General features: G+C 39.5%; 1 protein-coding gene across 1 annotated transcript; it reads left to right on the forward strand.

Annotated features, from left to right (window-relative positions):
* The first annotated feature begins 1,059 nt into the window (after positions 1-1,059).
* LOC143881563 (small COPII coat GTPase SAR1A-like) lies at positions 1,060-8,160 on the forward strand. Its single transcript, XM_077384699.1, has 3 exons — positions 1,060-1,425; positions 1,615-1,746; positions 7,651-8,160. The coding sequence occupies exons 1-3, from the start codon at positions 1,297-1,299 to the stop codon at positions 7,969-7,971; spliced, it is 582 nt and encodes a 193-aa protein (XP_077240814.1). The 5' UTR covers positions 1,060-1,296; the 3' UTR covers positions 7,972-8,160.
* Positions 8,161-16,358: the final 8,198 nt, after the last annotated feature.

Genomic DNA, 16,358 nt, shown 5'->3' on the forward strand with positions numbered 1-16,358 from the left:
ACTATGTTGGACCGAACGCCAACCTTTGCCAAATGCCAATAGGGAAGTTAATTTGTTCATTACCCGAGATGTGACGGTGACCATAATTATGACTATTGGGTAGTTGGTTATTTTACACTGTGTCATGAAAACTCGATGATGTTATTATTGTTGTTTCTAAACTATGTTGGCATGGTTTCTCATGGTAATCTTGATAACTTGCTGTTGCTAAATGTTTTTCATGACGCATGTTTATAAATGAAATAATGCTTTTGAAATGCTTTTATTCATGACTAGTTGTACGGTTGATCAATATTATATAGGATACCTGTTGCACGCCTGTGAGCTTGGGGTGTGTGTGCACGCAGCACTGTCACAGCCCCTAGTTCAGAGTGTGAGAGATAAAATTGAAAACTGAGATTCCGAGGATCTTGCCTAATCAGAGACTCCACCAAAGGCAACATTCCTGAACTGCCCAAGAACACATGGCTGTTGCTCTCGTCTGACTTAAGCATCGAAGAGTCTCATACATTTTCTGCGAGAGCAGGTCATATTGATTCATAAACCAGATCAACGGAGGACTACTTCCGAGAGCCGGTCCAAATTTCAGCCGCAACAATTGTCAACGTGGGGTGGCCACGACCCCAATGGCTTGCAAAATCCCTTTGATGTTCATATACTGTACACTTGTTTAAAACATGAAGTCCTTAGACTTTTGCTTGTGGAATGTAAACCATTATGACATATTCAAACAACGCCTCCACATGGTTTATCATTTCTATTTCTAGAAAGAGCACTTTGTTTTGAATGTCAATTAAGTAAGAAAACTCAGGGAAGATCTTGTCCGCATATTTCACGATAAACGGACCACATCCACTAAATGATCTCGAATCTCTCCATCCATACCTTCCCACTACACAACGTAATCACAACCTGAACGTCTCGGTAACACAACACGTTCCTCTCTCTGCCGCAAGGCGCCAACTAAACACTTACCGGGCAATCCTCCGAAACCATACCGGACGAGCCGGTAGCTAAGAATCCAGGTCATACTATAAATAACCCTAAAAATAGCTGTAAAAGACCAATATTCTCAATTCCCCATTTTTCTCGCATTTGTAGGGTTTTCTCTCTAGGGTTTGATCTCTCATATCTCTGTCTTTTCCGTCGCAGTTATTTTCTGCAATTTCCCGGCCTCTCGATCGAGAGATATGATCCATATAGACCTCAGATCGCCGGAATTTGCTGTTTTTCCGACCGAATTTCTCCTAAATTAGGTCAGATTTTGAGTATTTATTTGGATTTGAGTCGGACATCATGTTTCTTCTCGATTGGATCTATGGGGTTCTCGCATCACTAGGTTTATGGCAAAAAGAGGCGAAAATTTTGTTTCTAGGGCTTGATAATGCTGGAAAGACGACTTTGCTTCATATGCTGAAAGATGAGGTTTGTTTCCAATCTTATTTGTTGTTGTTTTCTTGATTATTTATGGTTCTCAGATCTAGATCTTTTCATGTATTTCCTTTTTTCCAATGATTTTCGTGCCTCTTTTTATTTCTTTTTTATTTTTTCGTATATGATTGTGTTTGATTAGTTTTTGTTTTTTGTCTTATTTTATTGTTTGATTTGTGTTAGAGATTAGTTCAACATCAGCCAACGCAGTATCCGACGTCAGAGGAATTGAGTATTGGGAAAATCAGGTTTAAAGCCTTTGACTTGGGAGGGCATCAGATCGCTCGTAGAGTCTGGAAAGATTACTATGCCAAGGTTAGTTTTTTTTTTTTTTTTTTGCTCCTTAAAAGCTATTAAATCTTATCTATTCCTGCAATATCAAGATTTTTTTGGTACCTAAGGGTTCTTATTCTTTATTTGGTTATGTTCTTGCAATGAGTTCTATTGGTTATAATATTTGGTACTCATCGGTTTGATGTACCTTTCACTCGTTGGAATATGGGGATTTCCTCTGTATATTGCGTTTAATTTATTTTATTTATCATGGTTTGTGTGGTGCTGGATGGAGGTTTAAGATTTGTATTTTATTCATTGTTTGGTAATTTATTCATATGTTTTATTTACAATTTTGAAGAGTTTTCATGTCATTACAATTTTACTGCTGAAGACAGACTGTTTTTAGAGAAAGATAACTCCTTATTCAAGCGCAGTCTCTCGTTATTTCTCTCTTATATTTATAAATTAGTGAAGGATCCCAAAAGGGATAAAATTACATGAGATAAGATGAGATTTACAAGAGAGATGGATGTGATACAATTACATGAGATATAGATAGATTTAAGAGAGTCAGAGATTTGAGCTAAGAGTAGTTAGGGATGACTCTTGTAGCTTATCTTTTGTTTCTTGTAGTTTATATTCTATACTCCCCCTCAAAATGGGCCACGGTGCAGGCCAAGGGTGCAATTTGATGCATAGATTTTCAAATAATCGCCGAGAAAGTGGTTTGGTAAAAATATTGACCACTTGTTTTGCATAGGAAACAAACTTGGTGACAAGATATCCAAGAGCTAATCTTTCTCGATTCAATAATCTATCACTATGTGCTTTGTTCGTTCATGGAACACAAGATTAATTGTCATGTGAAGAGATGAAATATTATCACAAAATAGTGTGGGTAGCTGATGGAGATCGAGTCCAACATCATGCAGGATCAAGGATAACCATATGAGCTCAATGCTTGTGGAAGCATGGGCTTGATATTCTACTTGTGCACTCGATGGAGCTACTTTGGGTTGCTTCTGTGTACTCCAATAGATACAGTTACCTCCAAGATGGGTACAAGATCTAGTGGTAGAGCGGCGAGACATCTAGCCCAATCTGCATCAAAGAAAGCATGCAACACCATTGGAGTGTTGGAAAGAAGTCGAACCCATGAGTAAGCATGCCTTTGAACGTAGCGAAGAATTCATTTTACTAGTTGAAAGAGAAATATAACAGGCCTGTGCATGAACTGGCAAACATAATTTTCGCTGTAAGATATAGCTGGTCGAGTGAATGTGAGGTATTGAAGTCCACCCACAATACGTGATAGAATTGTCTATCATTGAAGGCATCATAATCCTTGGATGATCTGCGAAACTTTGTCATTATTGGCGTAGAGGTCGGTTTGCAATTCTTCATTATGGCTCTTTCAAGTAAGTGATGATCATATTTTTATTGATTCAAGAAGAGTCCTCCAATGAATTGTTGCACTTTAACACCTAGAAAGCAGTGGATGAAATAAACCCCAATTCTTTCATAGCAAACTCTTTGTTTTACTGGTGAATAAACTTTGTGAGAAATATGAGGTTATTTCCTGTCAAAATTATATCATTGACTTAAAGAAAAAGAAACAAAGCCCCGCATTTACTATGCCATGTGAAGAGAGATGAATCAACAATGCTACAAAAGACACCAGTGGAGAGCTGAAAGCTACTAAATCGGTCAAACCAAGCTCATTGAGCCTGGCGGAGTCCGTATAAAGCCTGTTGCAACCAACATCATTGGGCCTAGACGGTTCATGAAGCCCAATAGGTTGTTCCATATAAACCGGTTAACTACATCGCTCATGAAACACATTTTTCAAATCGAGTTGTCGAATGTCCCGGTGATGTGCCAAAGCGATAGTGAGAATAATGCGAATCATGGCTAGTTTAATAACTGGAGAAAAGGTCTCTAAAAAATCAATGCCAAACTTGGGTAGATTCTTTTGCTACCATTCACGCCTTCAGTCGTTTGAACGATCCACCAGCTTTGAGCTTGCTCTAGTAGATCCATTTACATCCTATGACATTCATGTCCGGATTGCGAGGGACTAACTTCTAGGTATTATTTTGGTAAAGTGCTGACAATTCTTCCCTCGTAGCTGATCACCAACCAGGATGTTTGAGGGTAGATTTAATAGACTTTAGTGCAGTTGAGATGAGAGCAGCTGTGAGTGCATAATCAGATGAGAAATATTTTGCATTGGGCTTGATAATGCCTAGCTGTGTGGGAGCGGGTGACCATGTGACGTGTCATGGAAGAGGACTCCACCAACTATGGCTGATGTGCAACGAAGGAATGGGCTTCCAATGTTGAAGACTCAATAGTCGAATGTGGAGTGTACATTGCTGGAAGTGTTGCATGATGAGATCATGGTTTTAAATTTCTACCAAAACCGACACGAAATGACCGAAATGTTTATGTTTCTATCCCTACTGAAACCGAAACCTAAATGACTGAATTGCGTAAACCAAAATTGTATGTGTAATAGTCGTATACTAATTGTGCTGATATGTTCCAGGGGGAAGGCTTGATGAAATAGGAGAAGAGAACGAGTGCTCATTTAAATAGCAAGTTATATCTTTTCTTTTGCTGGTGGAGTTATTACTGACAGTTTAGTCTGAAAGTTACTATATTAGTATGTATTATTTACTTATATTTATACGAAGTGAATGCAAAATGTGGTGCATGCATTATTTATAAATATTTATATGAATTACACTTGAAATCTGGCAGGTACTAATTTGTTTGGCATGCACGACAGTGCATGTCATAAGGTGTTTGATGTTTTAAACTATTTTGGATTGATGTCTTGCTTATATGATGATTTCTATGTGTGGATTTGTGCTTATTCTAGCCTTTCTTGAAGATTCATATTTAAAATTTGCATATGTTTTCCTTTGTTTCCTTGATTTTACAGGATTTCCACCGAAATTTCCAACCGAAACCGAAACCGAAACGTTTCTGTTTCCATGACGACCGAAACCAAAATTTAAAACCTCTATTGGGTTCCTGACGACCATTGTTTGGTTCATCTTGGGTTTTCCGTAGGAGAAAGTTAGTTTGAGTAAGCATGTTGGAAACCAACGTGGGTATTAAAGGGGAAATTATATTTAGCTGAGGATGAGTTTTCAAGTTGGGAGGCCATCGAAAACAACGTACAGGAAGTTAACTAGGAGGAAAAATGAGAGAAAGATAAAGTAGAGGTAGAGAGAGATTTTAGGGAAGATGTTTGTACGAGGTAGAGAGAATAAAAGTAAAAGAGGCTATTAATGGGAGTTGGCTTTTTACCAATAAAAAAAATGGGAGTAGACTTTTGTAAAGAGACAATTAGCAATGAGAGAGAAGGGAGAATAAAAGTAACAGATTCTATTAATGAGTGTTGGGTTTTGGAAAGAGAAAAGTAGCAATGAGAGAGAAGCGAGAAAAGACTGCTCAGATTTCTTTTTATTTCTCAACTTACCTGCTGCAGTCTCTGCATGTTTCTCTACAAACGAGAACCTGGAAGATATAAAACTGGAGAAGGAAAGCCTGAAGCTAACGAAGGAGAAGCGGCAGAGGAGCTCACCACCGATGCGAAAACGGAATAGACTATGCTGCTAGGAACCAACCAATGACGGAGAGAACAGAGAGAAGATGGGGGATTTGGAATACTTGGCCTGCAAAAGGCTCTAATACCGTACCATGAGGGAAGACACTTTTTTATAGAGAAAGATGACTACTCCCTATTCAAGGTGAGTCTCTGGGTATTTTTCCCTTATATTTATAGATTTGTAAAGGTTCCCAAAAGGGATAAAATTACATGAGGTTTACAAGATATATTCATGGGATGAGATTTAAGAGAGCCGGTGATTTGTGCCATGACGACTCTTGTAGCTTATCCTTGTAGTCTTCTATAAATGCGTCATTTTATGAGCTGTTGTCGGCTGGTAAACATCTTTTTAAATGAGGAAGGCTAAACTGAAGGGTGCTGCTGAAAATACTAGCCGCAAGGGTGCCTCCTTTGGATCCACATCATGAAAGTGAATTAGGGTGCCCCCATATAGGTATTCAATGTAGGATGAGTTTCGTAACCTTGATTTCTGATTTAATAAAACAGTTCTCTCTATATATTGTCCTTCATGTGGTTTGTGTGGTTAAATGCTTCACAAACCTGAAGGAGGATGATGGTTTCAAAATCATTCCTTTTGACCTGCTATGCATCAGTGGGATTGATCTTAAGCCCCTGTTGGGACTTGGGGCCTCAAAATGAGTTGAAGAGAAAGAACCACACAATTTTGAAATTTTGTTAAAAGCACCTAAATCATGCTCATATATTGTCTTCTAGACTGCATAGCAGGGCACTGTTTGTTTTGTTTGGTGGGTAAGTTGGGATTGAGCCTCTGTCCTCGGGGTTGAAGAACAAAGCTTTGATTGTTGAGCTAGAAGCCCAATCCTGAAGCGACACTGTTATTTAAAAATGAAAGAAATTGTTTTCTCCCCTTCCCATGTGTTTTGGACGCATTGACATGGCTTTTGGGGCAAGACCAGTTTACCCTCTGTTTCTTTTATGTGTACTCCTTTTTTTTTTGTTATTTATGCATTTGGAATGCACTTCTATTTAGCAGTAAGCTTTCGGTGCCATCCTATTTGTATGGGCATGTTGGAGTTTCAGATGACAGGGTTGCTTTTGAAAACTAGAGTTTTATAACCATCACCCTCTCTCTCTCTCTCTCTTAATGTAGTTGCCTTCTATGTTTTGGTTCATTCACAATAATGTTGATACACCATCAAACAATCAAACTAATCTTCCTATATCTCTTAAGAATTGGTTGTCTTGGATGTGTGAACATTTTATGAGCCTTCTCTCATGCCCATTGTTGGCCATCTGAGTAGAGTCTATTTGGCTAGGCAGGCATGCTTTTTTCTGATTAGCTTCAACTTCTCGTCTGGTTGCTTTGGGGGCAATGTTGTGGTTGTTTCCCATTGTCAAATCCTTATGAACGATTGTATTGCCATGATTAACAAGCTTACTCAAAAATTGGTCAACCTTCTATAGGATCCATCCAACTTGTCCTTGTTCAATTCACTGAGTTTAACTAGTATTAGGGGATCATTCCGGGGACTAATATGCATGTACCTAAGGAGGAGCTTCTATGGTCTTCTATGGTGTTCTTGTTTTTTTTTTAAATCAACTTAGACTTGCCATCTGATACCATCTTTGTGATGCTTCCATATTTTTATTTCTTAAAGCATGATTTATGATATAGTCAGGGTTGCAGCTTTAGGAACATTCTGTCTGATTTCAGTAGGTTCTCTCCCTTGCATGCCTCCAATGTGAATTTTTCGGTAGTAATATTTAGGAAAAGGATGCCATTTTTTTTGCCAACGGAGTGTCAAGTATTGGTGTTTGCTTTTGTGAGGGGAATAATATTTAGGCCCGGGTCGTTTTGGATATTGAGAATCAATTTCTGAGTCCTAAACTGACTATTGGACTCATAATTGATAATTGCATTTAATTTTGAGTCCAATTACCAGTTTTGGGCTCAAAATTCATTTAATTTGAATTAGTCATGCTGTGTGATCTCTCTCTCTCTCTCTCTCTCTCTCTCTCTCTCTCTCTCTCTCACACACACACACACACACACTCACACACACGGAATGGGTGTCCTTTTTAATGAACTTCTTCAGGTTTTATTTATTTGGACTTATATCCTTACTCTGGATGACCAAGTGGGGAGAGGCCAATAATACTTACAGGGGCGGAGCCAGATATAGCGTGAGGGTGCGCCCCCCCCACACACACACACACCACCACCCACACACACAGACACACAGACACACAAAAGAAGTGTAAATTCCTGGCTCCGCCCTTGAGTACTTGCAACGTGAGTTGGGATCTTTTTATTTAAGTTCTTGGGGTTATGATTATTACAGGTAGATGCAGTGATTTACCTAGTGGATGCCTTCGACAAGGAGAGGTTTGCGGAATCAAAGAAGGAGCTGGATGCCCTTCTCTCAGATGACTCGCTAATGAATGTCCCATTCCTCATACTAGGGAACAAGATTGACATCCCATATGCGGCCTCAGAGGAGGAGCTCCGCTACTACCTAGGCCTTACCAACTTCACCACAGGTAAGGGAAAGGTAACCCTCACGGACTCCAATGTCCGCCCCCTTGAGGTCTTTATGTGCAGCATTGTCCGCAAGATGGGTTACGGTGATGGTTTCAAGTGGATGTCTCAATACATCAAGTAAGCAAAATGATGCTTCAAACCGGAAATTAGTATTCGTCACAGCAGCCCCCAGTGTGTAGACTTTTTTGATTTGGAACATATTTTGCTTTTTGTTGCCGTTGAAGGATGAAATGTGTGTTTGGACTGACTCTATTTAATTGCTCTACTGTGTAAAAGTGAATGTGTAATCTTAAAAGTGGGTTGAGGTTTAGAGCTGCTTGTTTTGCCGTGATGCTTGTTCTTGTTACTGCTCAGGATGGTTTGGTCCTCTATTGTTCGAAAGATGCAAAGATTTTGCAGCTGAATAGTGGAGAGGATAGGCTCTGTATCATCTCTTTTTTTGGTAGGTAATCTGATTGAACGTCTGACCTCCAGGTCGAAGAACTAGAGGCTCGATCCCGGTTGTGTGACATCTTGATGCTGAAGCAGAAAACATTTAAACATCCCTGTTACGCCCCTGCCAGAAAGAAACTCCTGCCTAAAAGAAACATCTCTCTCTCTCTCTCTCTCTCTCTCTCTCTCTCTCTCTCTCTCTCTCTCTCTCTCTCTCTCCAGTGACCTCTCTCTACAGTGACTGCTTGCTGATTTGGTAATGGATTTGGGCTTCACGTGTCCTCACGTTACCTGAGTTCTACAAAATAATACCCATCTTATTTTTAGTTTTAATCCCTCACAAAGAAGCTTTTTCAGATGTGACAATCATTGACTGAGCTAAGCCTTAGTTTGGGATCCATTGTCGATGGCTAAGGTTAAAAAATCTTACTAAAGGGGGAGATCCTAATTCTATCCATCGGATCATTCAGTGCACATATGGAGACCAAACATAAAAGATGATAGTTTCATTTGCTAGGCGGATGTTCTTGACCAAATGGCTATGTTCTTGAACCTCCGACCTCAGGGATGAAAAACATTGTCTTTACCAATTGAACTAGTGGCCCAACCCCCCTGAATGACCTGTTTTCATGGCAGGCCGCCAAACATACTTTTTTTTGGTGCCGAAATCTGATCTGGCGAGGAAGAGCTGTGGATGTGCTTTGCATCATGCACGTCCTTACCTCAAAGAACACAATGTTAGAGGTTGAAGAGCTGTGGATGTGCTTCGCATCATGCACGTCTAAACCTGGAGTTTGGACAAGGGAAGACCCTCTGAGTAACGGTGCAATTATAAGAGCTTAGATCACACACCTTGAGTGTGGCGTCCTTTTATAGAGTTGGAGTCCTAGGCAGCTTATGAAGCTTGCCTTTCTTACGGAGTCTTTCCAATTGACCGATTTCCCCATGGAATCGGCTTTCATGTTTATCCGAGTGATCCTCAAGTTTTCTTGTGGAAGTCGGTTTATCTGAGCTCTTTTAGGGTTGTTGACATGTAGGGCTTAGAGTCCCGTTTTAGGCACTTTCCTATTTGGGCAGTGTTAGAGGTAAAATCGGCACTTACCGTAGATGAATGACACGTGGCACTTCCGAATAACTAGAAACTGACTTATTAGCTTTTGAAGGAAAGATAACAAAATATCATCCTCCCCTTTAATATAGCAATGTCTCTAATTGGGAACCATTCTTCGAAGAGGTAATGTGCTATAAGACGGTAACTTCAGGAAAATCCTATTAAGAATAACTTACTTGTTCAGGGAAATAGGATATCTATAAAAAATAGATATATACTTATCTCCCGGGGAAGTCGACCAATTAAGTAAGACTCCTAAAACAATAAGTTTCTTATCAATATGGTTTCTATTCTCTATAGAAGGAGACCCTCACACTTAAAATGGAACTACGTCTGACTTGATCCTCACAAAAGGGGTATGTAGGCAACTTGGAAAAGACCAAGTTCAGTCGCATCCTCCTCCATATACACTCGTTGGTAACACTTCTGCAATTCATCTCTTCCCTTTAGTTTTCCTGTGATATCAATTTGTGACTTGAGTGTCGAAGTGGTCATCTGAAGCCACAACTCTGGGCCCGCTAACACACTTTCTGTGAGTACAGTTTACTTGCAGAACCATCTCTATCACCGCTAGATCGTACCACGCGGATTTCGGCATCATCAGACGGGGTTGCTAGTAGCGGGGGTGCAAAAAGACTTTCTTGTCCTTGTTTTATAATTGGTAAAATCAGTCCTTCAAGGTCGGACCAGGGCCACGTGAGGTGGACGAATTTTAAACCCTAACATAATGGGCCCCACTTTCTCAGGCCGCTTATGGCCGAGGAAGTTGTTCTTCAGAGCTCTGGGTCTTTCTCGTCCTTGCGCCAGCATATCGATCTCGATTGGGGCTTCCCTGTGAGTCGTTAATCTCAATCTGTCCAAGCTCTCTAGGACTAGCTAGCGGCCTGGTCGGGTTCGAAAGCTCAGGTTGGCTTAGCCCAAGACTTTGTGAAAATTCAAACTATGGCGGTGAGATGAAACGTCGGCTTAGCCCAAGACTTCGTTAACTTATTTATGCCGATCTCGATACACAATGTCAGGTACTGGGAGAAAATTATTAGTGGTTGTTGCCTTAATCAATTTCTACTGTATATGTTTCATTTTCGTAGGGAGTGGAATCATTTTGATATTTTGGAGAAAAGTATAAAAATTGGGTGCGAATTTTGTTGTCACGAGGGACGGAGGGAGGAAGAGTAGGCTGCCACGTTAGGATGCAAAATGAAACTCTCCATTGTGATTTGGATCCGGATCAAATCCTTGGATTTCCAAATCAACGACTGTTAGTGGAAAAATTAAGATTTCAAAATATGTTGCGGAAATAAGTAATTGGAAATCCACATATCTAGCAGTTTGCTTCGCCCTCTTTGCTCCTCAACCTCTCCCCTCTATTTGGAAGTACCGCCTTCCCTCTCTTTCTCCCTCAACATGAGCTGGCTTATCTATTCATTTTGTATTCAAAACTCAGTTTCAAATCCAAATACAAAATATGAGGTAGCCAAACAGGTCCCTAATGTTTATAGCCATTAAAGGAGTAGCGATGACAGGTACCCTTCTAGTTAGGGCTGCAACTCGGGTCGGGCGGGTCGGGTTTTGGAGAACCCAACCCTACCCGAGAAATATCTCGGGTCGGGTCGGGTTTTTTTCCGGAAAACCCACGATTCCCAAACCCGGCCCTACCCATGATAAATCTCGGGTCGGGTCGGGTTTTTTCACGTTGACGCAATTTTTTAAGGAAGATTCTTGTTTGGCAAGGCAACTCAACTCATAGAAGCAGAAATTACACTCACATTACACTTGAATCAATGATGTAATTACACTCACATCACACTTGAATCAAACAATGCTGTAATTAAACAATGTTGTAATTACAATCAAACAATGCTGAATCAAACACTTGAATCAACTCAACTCATAGAAGCAGAAATTACACTCACATACAGTAACAGTGGGTGCGTGGGTTTTCACTTTTAACTTTTAATTAACTAGCAATAGAAAAAAATGTACATACTGTAACTTATGTAACTCGGGTCGGGCCCCTTCAAACCCGGCTCGACCCGAAACCCATGAAACCTGAACCCGACCCAGGCTATTTTCGGGTCGGGTCGATGCGGGTCGGGTAAAACCCAGCTCGAGTTGCAGCCAGGATGATCCAATGGAGCTGATTTTTTGAGCACACCCTATCTATGTCAGGACCCATCAAATGAACGCTTTGGATCATCCAAACAATGTGGGCCCACATTATTTGGATGATTTTTTGGTAGTGTTTGGATTCGGGTAGGGGCCCACATTATTTGGATGATCCAAAGCGTTCATTTGATGGGTCCTGTCATAGATATGGTGTGCCCAAAAAATCAGCTCCATCGGATCATCCTAACCCTTCAATCTATGGACGAACATTCAGCTGAGGGGGCAAACCTTAAACAAATTGAAACTACAGGGGTGTATTTGTCACGTTTTAAACTATAGGGGTGGAAGTGGATGTGTCAGAAACTAGAGGGGATGTAAATGAAATTATCCCAAAGTTAAAAGTGAAAACCCACGCACCCACTGTTACTGTATGTGAGTGTAATTTCTGCTTCAATGAGTTGAGTTGATTCAAGTGTTTGATTCAGCATTGTTTGATTGTAATTACAACATTGTTTGATTACAGCATTGTTTGATTCAAGTGTGATGTGAGTGTAATTACATCATTGTTTGATTCAAGTGTAATGTGAGTGTAATTTCTGCTTCTATGAGTTGAGTTGCCTTGCCAAACAAGAATTTTCCTTAAAAATTTGCGTCAACGTAAAAAAACCCGAATCGACCCGAGATTTATCATGGGTAGGGCCGGGTTTGGGAATCGTGGGTTTTCCGAAAAAAAACCCGACCCGACCCGACCCGAGATATTTCTCGGGTAGGGTTGGGTTCTCCAAAGCCCGACCCGAGTTGCAGCCCTACCTACTTCTAGTCATCATATCATTGACATCCAAGATCAAATACATGGTGGATCTCAATAGCCCGATCTGCATTGAACGTGGCAGATGGAGTATGTCCCCTCAGATGAGCTTTCTGGGTCTATGCATGGGTGATAAATGATGGGCCCCACACCATCAAAACATGAGGGGTAAAATGGTGGGCTCCGCCCTATCAAAACGAAACATGAGGCATAAAGAAAAGAATTTTCAAGAAAATTTTTTCTTGGAAAGAAAGCAAATGACAATGGAAAGAAACATGCTTTCTGGTGTCATTCTCCTTTTTTCCTAGAAAACTTTTATTGGAAAACTCTTTTCCCCTTAAAATATGGTTCTACTGTTACTAAAAATTGCCCACTATTTTAATTAAAATTCATATGAAAAAAAACCTTCCCATTCTCCCCCTAATATCTCCCTCTATCCCTAAAATCTCTACTCTTTCCCTATTCCACGTACACTTCCTTTCACATTCATTTTTTTTAACTCAAATGAATTTTAAAAACCCTCCGCTTTACATTCTCCTCCAAAAAATCTCTCCCTCTATCCCTAAAATCATTCCCCCCTAACTAAACCCACCCAAATGAAATCCAAGGGCAAAAGAAACTCAAGTTTAATGTTTTTTTTAATGAAAGTCTACTCTCTTCTCTCTCTATACTGACAGTCATAGAGGAGTTATGAATAATCTGATCAAGATGCGTGTGGATTTTTTTGACACTTCATGCATAGCATAGGTGGGGCCACAATTTTATACCCATGCATAGCACTATCGGGTGCACCATTTTACACCTCATGTTTTGTTGGATGGGCCACCATCTCCAATAAACCTATGCATTGGTAAGGCTTGTTGGATAAAATCTTGGGGTTTAGTAAATTAGTTCAACAAAACAAGTGATATAGTAAATAAATAAAATGAAAAGAACAAAATTACTGGTGATGATCTTGTAAGTAAACCACAAACACGTAAGCACGAATCAAACCAAATATGTAAGAAATTGAATAGAATTGAGTGGTAGAGACACGTTACGGATTAATGCTACCCTTAAGGTAGATTAATGCCCCCACCACAAGCGGTATGTAATCGGGTTCTCTTGCGACCTATCTCTAGAATACAACACCACTATACTTGTATTTGACGGTGTGCACGCACCGGCTCGGACCTTGCGAACAACGGTTGATGCCGATAAAATTGTCCACTTAAAAGAGAAACTTGCAAAGCTTTGAAAAGATTAAAACTTTCAAAACAGTACTCAAGAATAGAATAGAATAAACAGAACATTCATGAAGAGGAAAACGTGTGTATGTCAGAGGAAAAGAGAGAGTTTGTCTTGTATACACTGTTGTTGTGTATACATTAACACTCTTCAACGTCTCTTTATCTCTCGTAATGCACGCAACGTTTGCAAAATAAAGACAAAAAAAAAAGTTTAAAATATTCAAAGGCATTTAAAAATTGCATAGTAATGATGAAATTTCAACCGTTTGAAATTTGGTTCACATAAAACAAAAGGAAAAAGCTTTAAAGCCAAAGCATTAAAAGCTTTAAATGATTAAAATATCCAACAAGGCTTAGGGCTAGGGATACAAATGAATGTATTTGTTTTACATTTTGGGGAAGCTGCTTTCTAGGGATACGAATGTATGTATTTGTTTTACCTTTTGGGTTGTTTTCTGTTCTTTAATGTTTGGGAAAGTTGCCTTATTTCTCACCTACAGTGGTTGCTTGGGTGGGAAGGCAGAGGCAAAAATAGAGATTTCTATTTTTAGCTTTTGGGGAAAACTAAGCTATAAAAAGAGAAGTGCTGTTCTCTTGGATTGCGGCGAAGCAAAATGTCTTTGGTTTGTCGTCTGCCAAAGGAGAGAGAAGAAAAAAGAGAGAAAGAGAGAAAAGGTTTTTCATCTCGGGGTTTTCTCTTAGGTTCTTTTTCGAGTTTATCTCTCGCGTTATCTCTTGTGTACTGTATTGGGTTTGAGAAGCAAGGAAAGGGTTGCGGGTTTGCGATTAATCCATTGTAATCCTTGTATATTGTTTATCTCATAGTGGAAGATCGTGTTTGTCGCCCGTGGACATAAGCTTTGCCGAACCACGGAAAATCTTGGTGTTCATCTTGTGGCTTGATTTATCCGTTAATTTGTGCACGATCGGATCGGACTGTCCGGCGGATTTTCCCAACATTCAATCCTTATCTACTCTTCTACCGGTAATAAACCAAATTAAGGCAAATCCCGAAAACGCCAGGTAAGTTCAGGGTTTCGTGATCGTTTTCTCCTCCAACCGTATGCAAACATTGATGGTCATGTGTGCATTGGGAAGAAATATTTATTTTTTGGCCCTTCTGAAGAAGAGGGGAGGCGAAAAGAATCTAGAAAAGTGGTGCCAAACAAAGAAAGAAAGCAATTGTTTTCTTAGCTTTTGTGAGATTCATTTTTGGTAGAGAGAGAGAGAGAGAGAGAGAGAGAGAATGAGCTAAAGTAAGAAAGACACCTCTTAATAGGTTCCTAGCTGGTGCCTAGCTTAAAAAGGAAGTTTTGATATAAATGGTTAAAACACATGTGGTTGGATGAGATGCATGAGGAACTGTATAAGTGGTATTTTAGGAAGGAAAACTTGGGATAGGCTTAGTAAATAAATTGATGGTACAACCTCCAACCCTCACCATTCAAACCTTCCTTTCCACTCGTACATTCCTCTACAATTAGATGCAGGAAAAAAATTTATAAAACAAGGTTTTCCTCTCAAAATGAATCCCATGATGCATATTTCTTGGAAAATAAGGCGGTGACTCGATGCCATTAGGGGTATTTTCGTCATTCAATTATTAGATAAGACAAGAGAGTTTGAGTTTTCGGTGGAAAATAGAATCCCATGTTGCAATTTTCTTGGAAATTAAAGGAAAGTTTTTGTAACTTGAAAAAAATGGCCGTGATGGGGGATGGGGGCACAATCCTGTTTTGATTGGCGCACTAACTCATATCGCCTTTTATTAGTTAACCAGCTGATTCCTATTAATGAAGAAAAGACAAGCTGAGTTCGGTCAATTATCAAAAGATGGTAGTGCCAATATCGGTAGGGTATTTCAACTATTAGATAAGACGAGAGAGCGTGAGTTTTCGGTGGAAAATAGAATCTCATGTTGCAATTTTCTTGGAAATTGAAGGAAAGTTTTTATGTTTTAAAAATAGGCTATTGATGTCGGCCCTATCCTGTTTTAATCGGCACACTAACTCATATTGCCTCTTATTATTTAACCAGCTTATGCCCTATTGATGAAGAAAAGACAAGCTTAGTTCGTTCAATTATCAAAACATTGTAGTGCCAATATCAGTAGTATTTTTCAACTATTATATAAGACAAGAGAGCGTGAGTTTTCTTGGAAAATAGAATCCCATGTTGCAATTTTCTTGGAAATTAAAGGAAAGTTTTTATATCTTAAAAAAAGACCATTGATAGCGGCACAATCCTGTTTTGATTGGCGCAGTAACTTATCTTGCCTTTTTCGGTGGAAAATAGAATCCCATGTTGCAATTTTCTTGGAAATTAAGGGGCCGTTTGGATACGCAGATTTTAGAATCCAGGATTTCTTCAAAATTGTTGCTAAGAAATTTTAGGATGCGGGAGAGATTTTTAAAACCTGAATTTCTCACTTAAAATCCATGAAATGCTGCCAGGATAGTATACAGCAGCTTGATCATGAACTCTCTTTTACACTGTTTTAAAACAAAAATCCTGGATTCTAAAATCTGCGTATCCAGACTGCTAGGATAGTATACAGCAGCTTGATAATGAATTTCTCACTTAAAATCCATAGGATAGTATACAGCAGCTTGATAATGAATTTCCTTAAAATCCATGAAATGCTGCAAGGAAAGTTTTTATAACTCAAAAGGAGATTTTCTATTGATGAGGGCACAATCCTGTTTAGACTGGCGCACCAACTCTTCTTGCCTTTATTATTTAACCAGCTGATGACTGTTAATGAAGAAAAGACAAGCTGAGTTGGTTCAATAATCAAAACATGGTAGTGCCAATATCAGTAG

The sequence above is a fragment of the Tasmannia lanceolata genome, unplaced genomic scaffold (genome assembly GCF_043159265.1).
Source record: "Tasmannia lanceolata isolate RefF3 unplaced genomic scaffold, GAP_Taslan_0.1 ptg000007l, whole genome shotgun sequence".
Classification (NCBI taxonomy): Eukaryota; Viridiplantae; Streptophyta; class Magnoliopsida; order Canellales; family Winteraceae; genus Tasmannia; species Tasmannia lanceolata.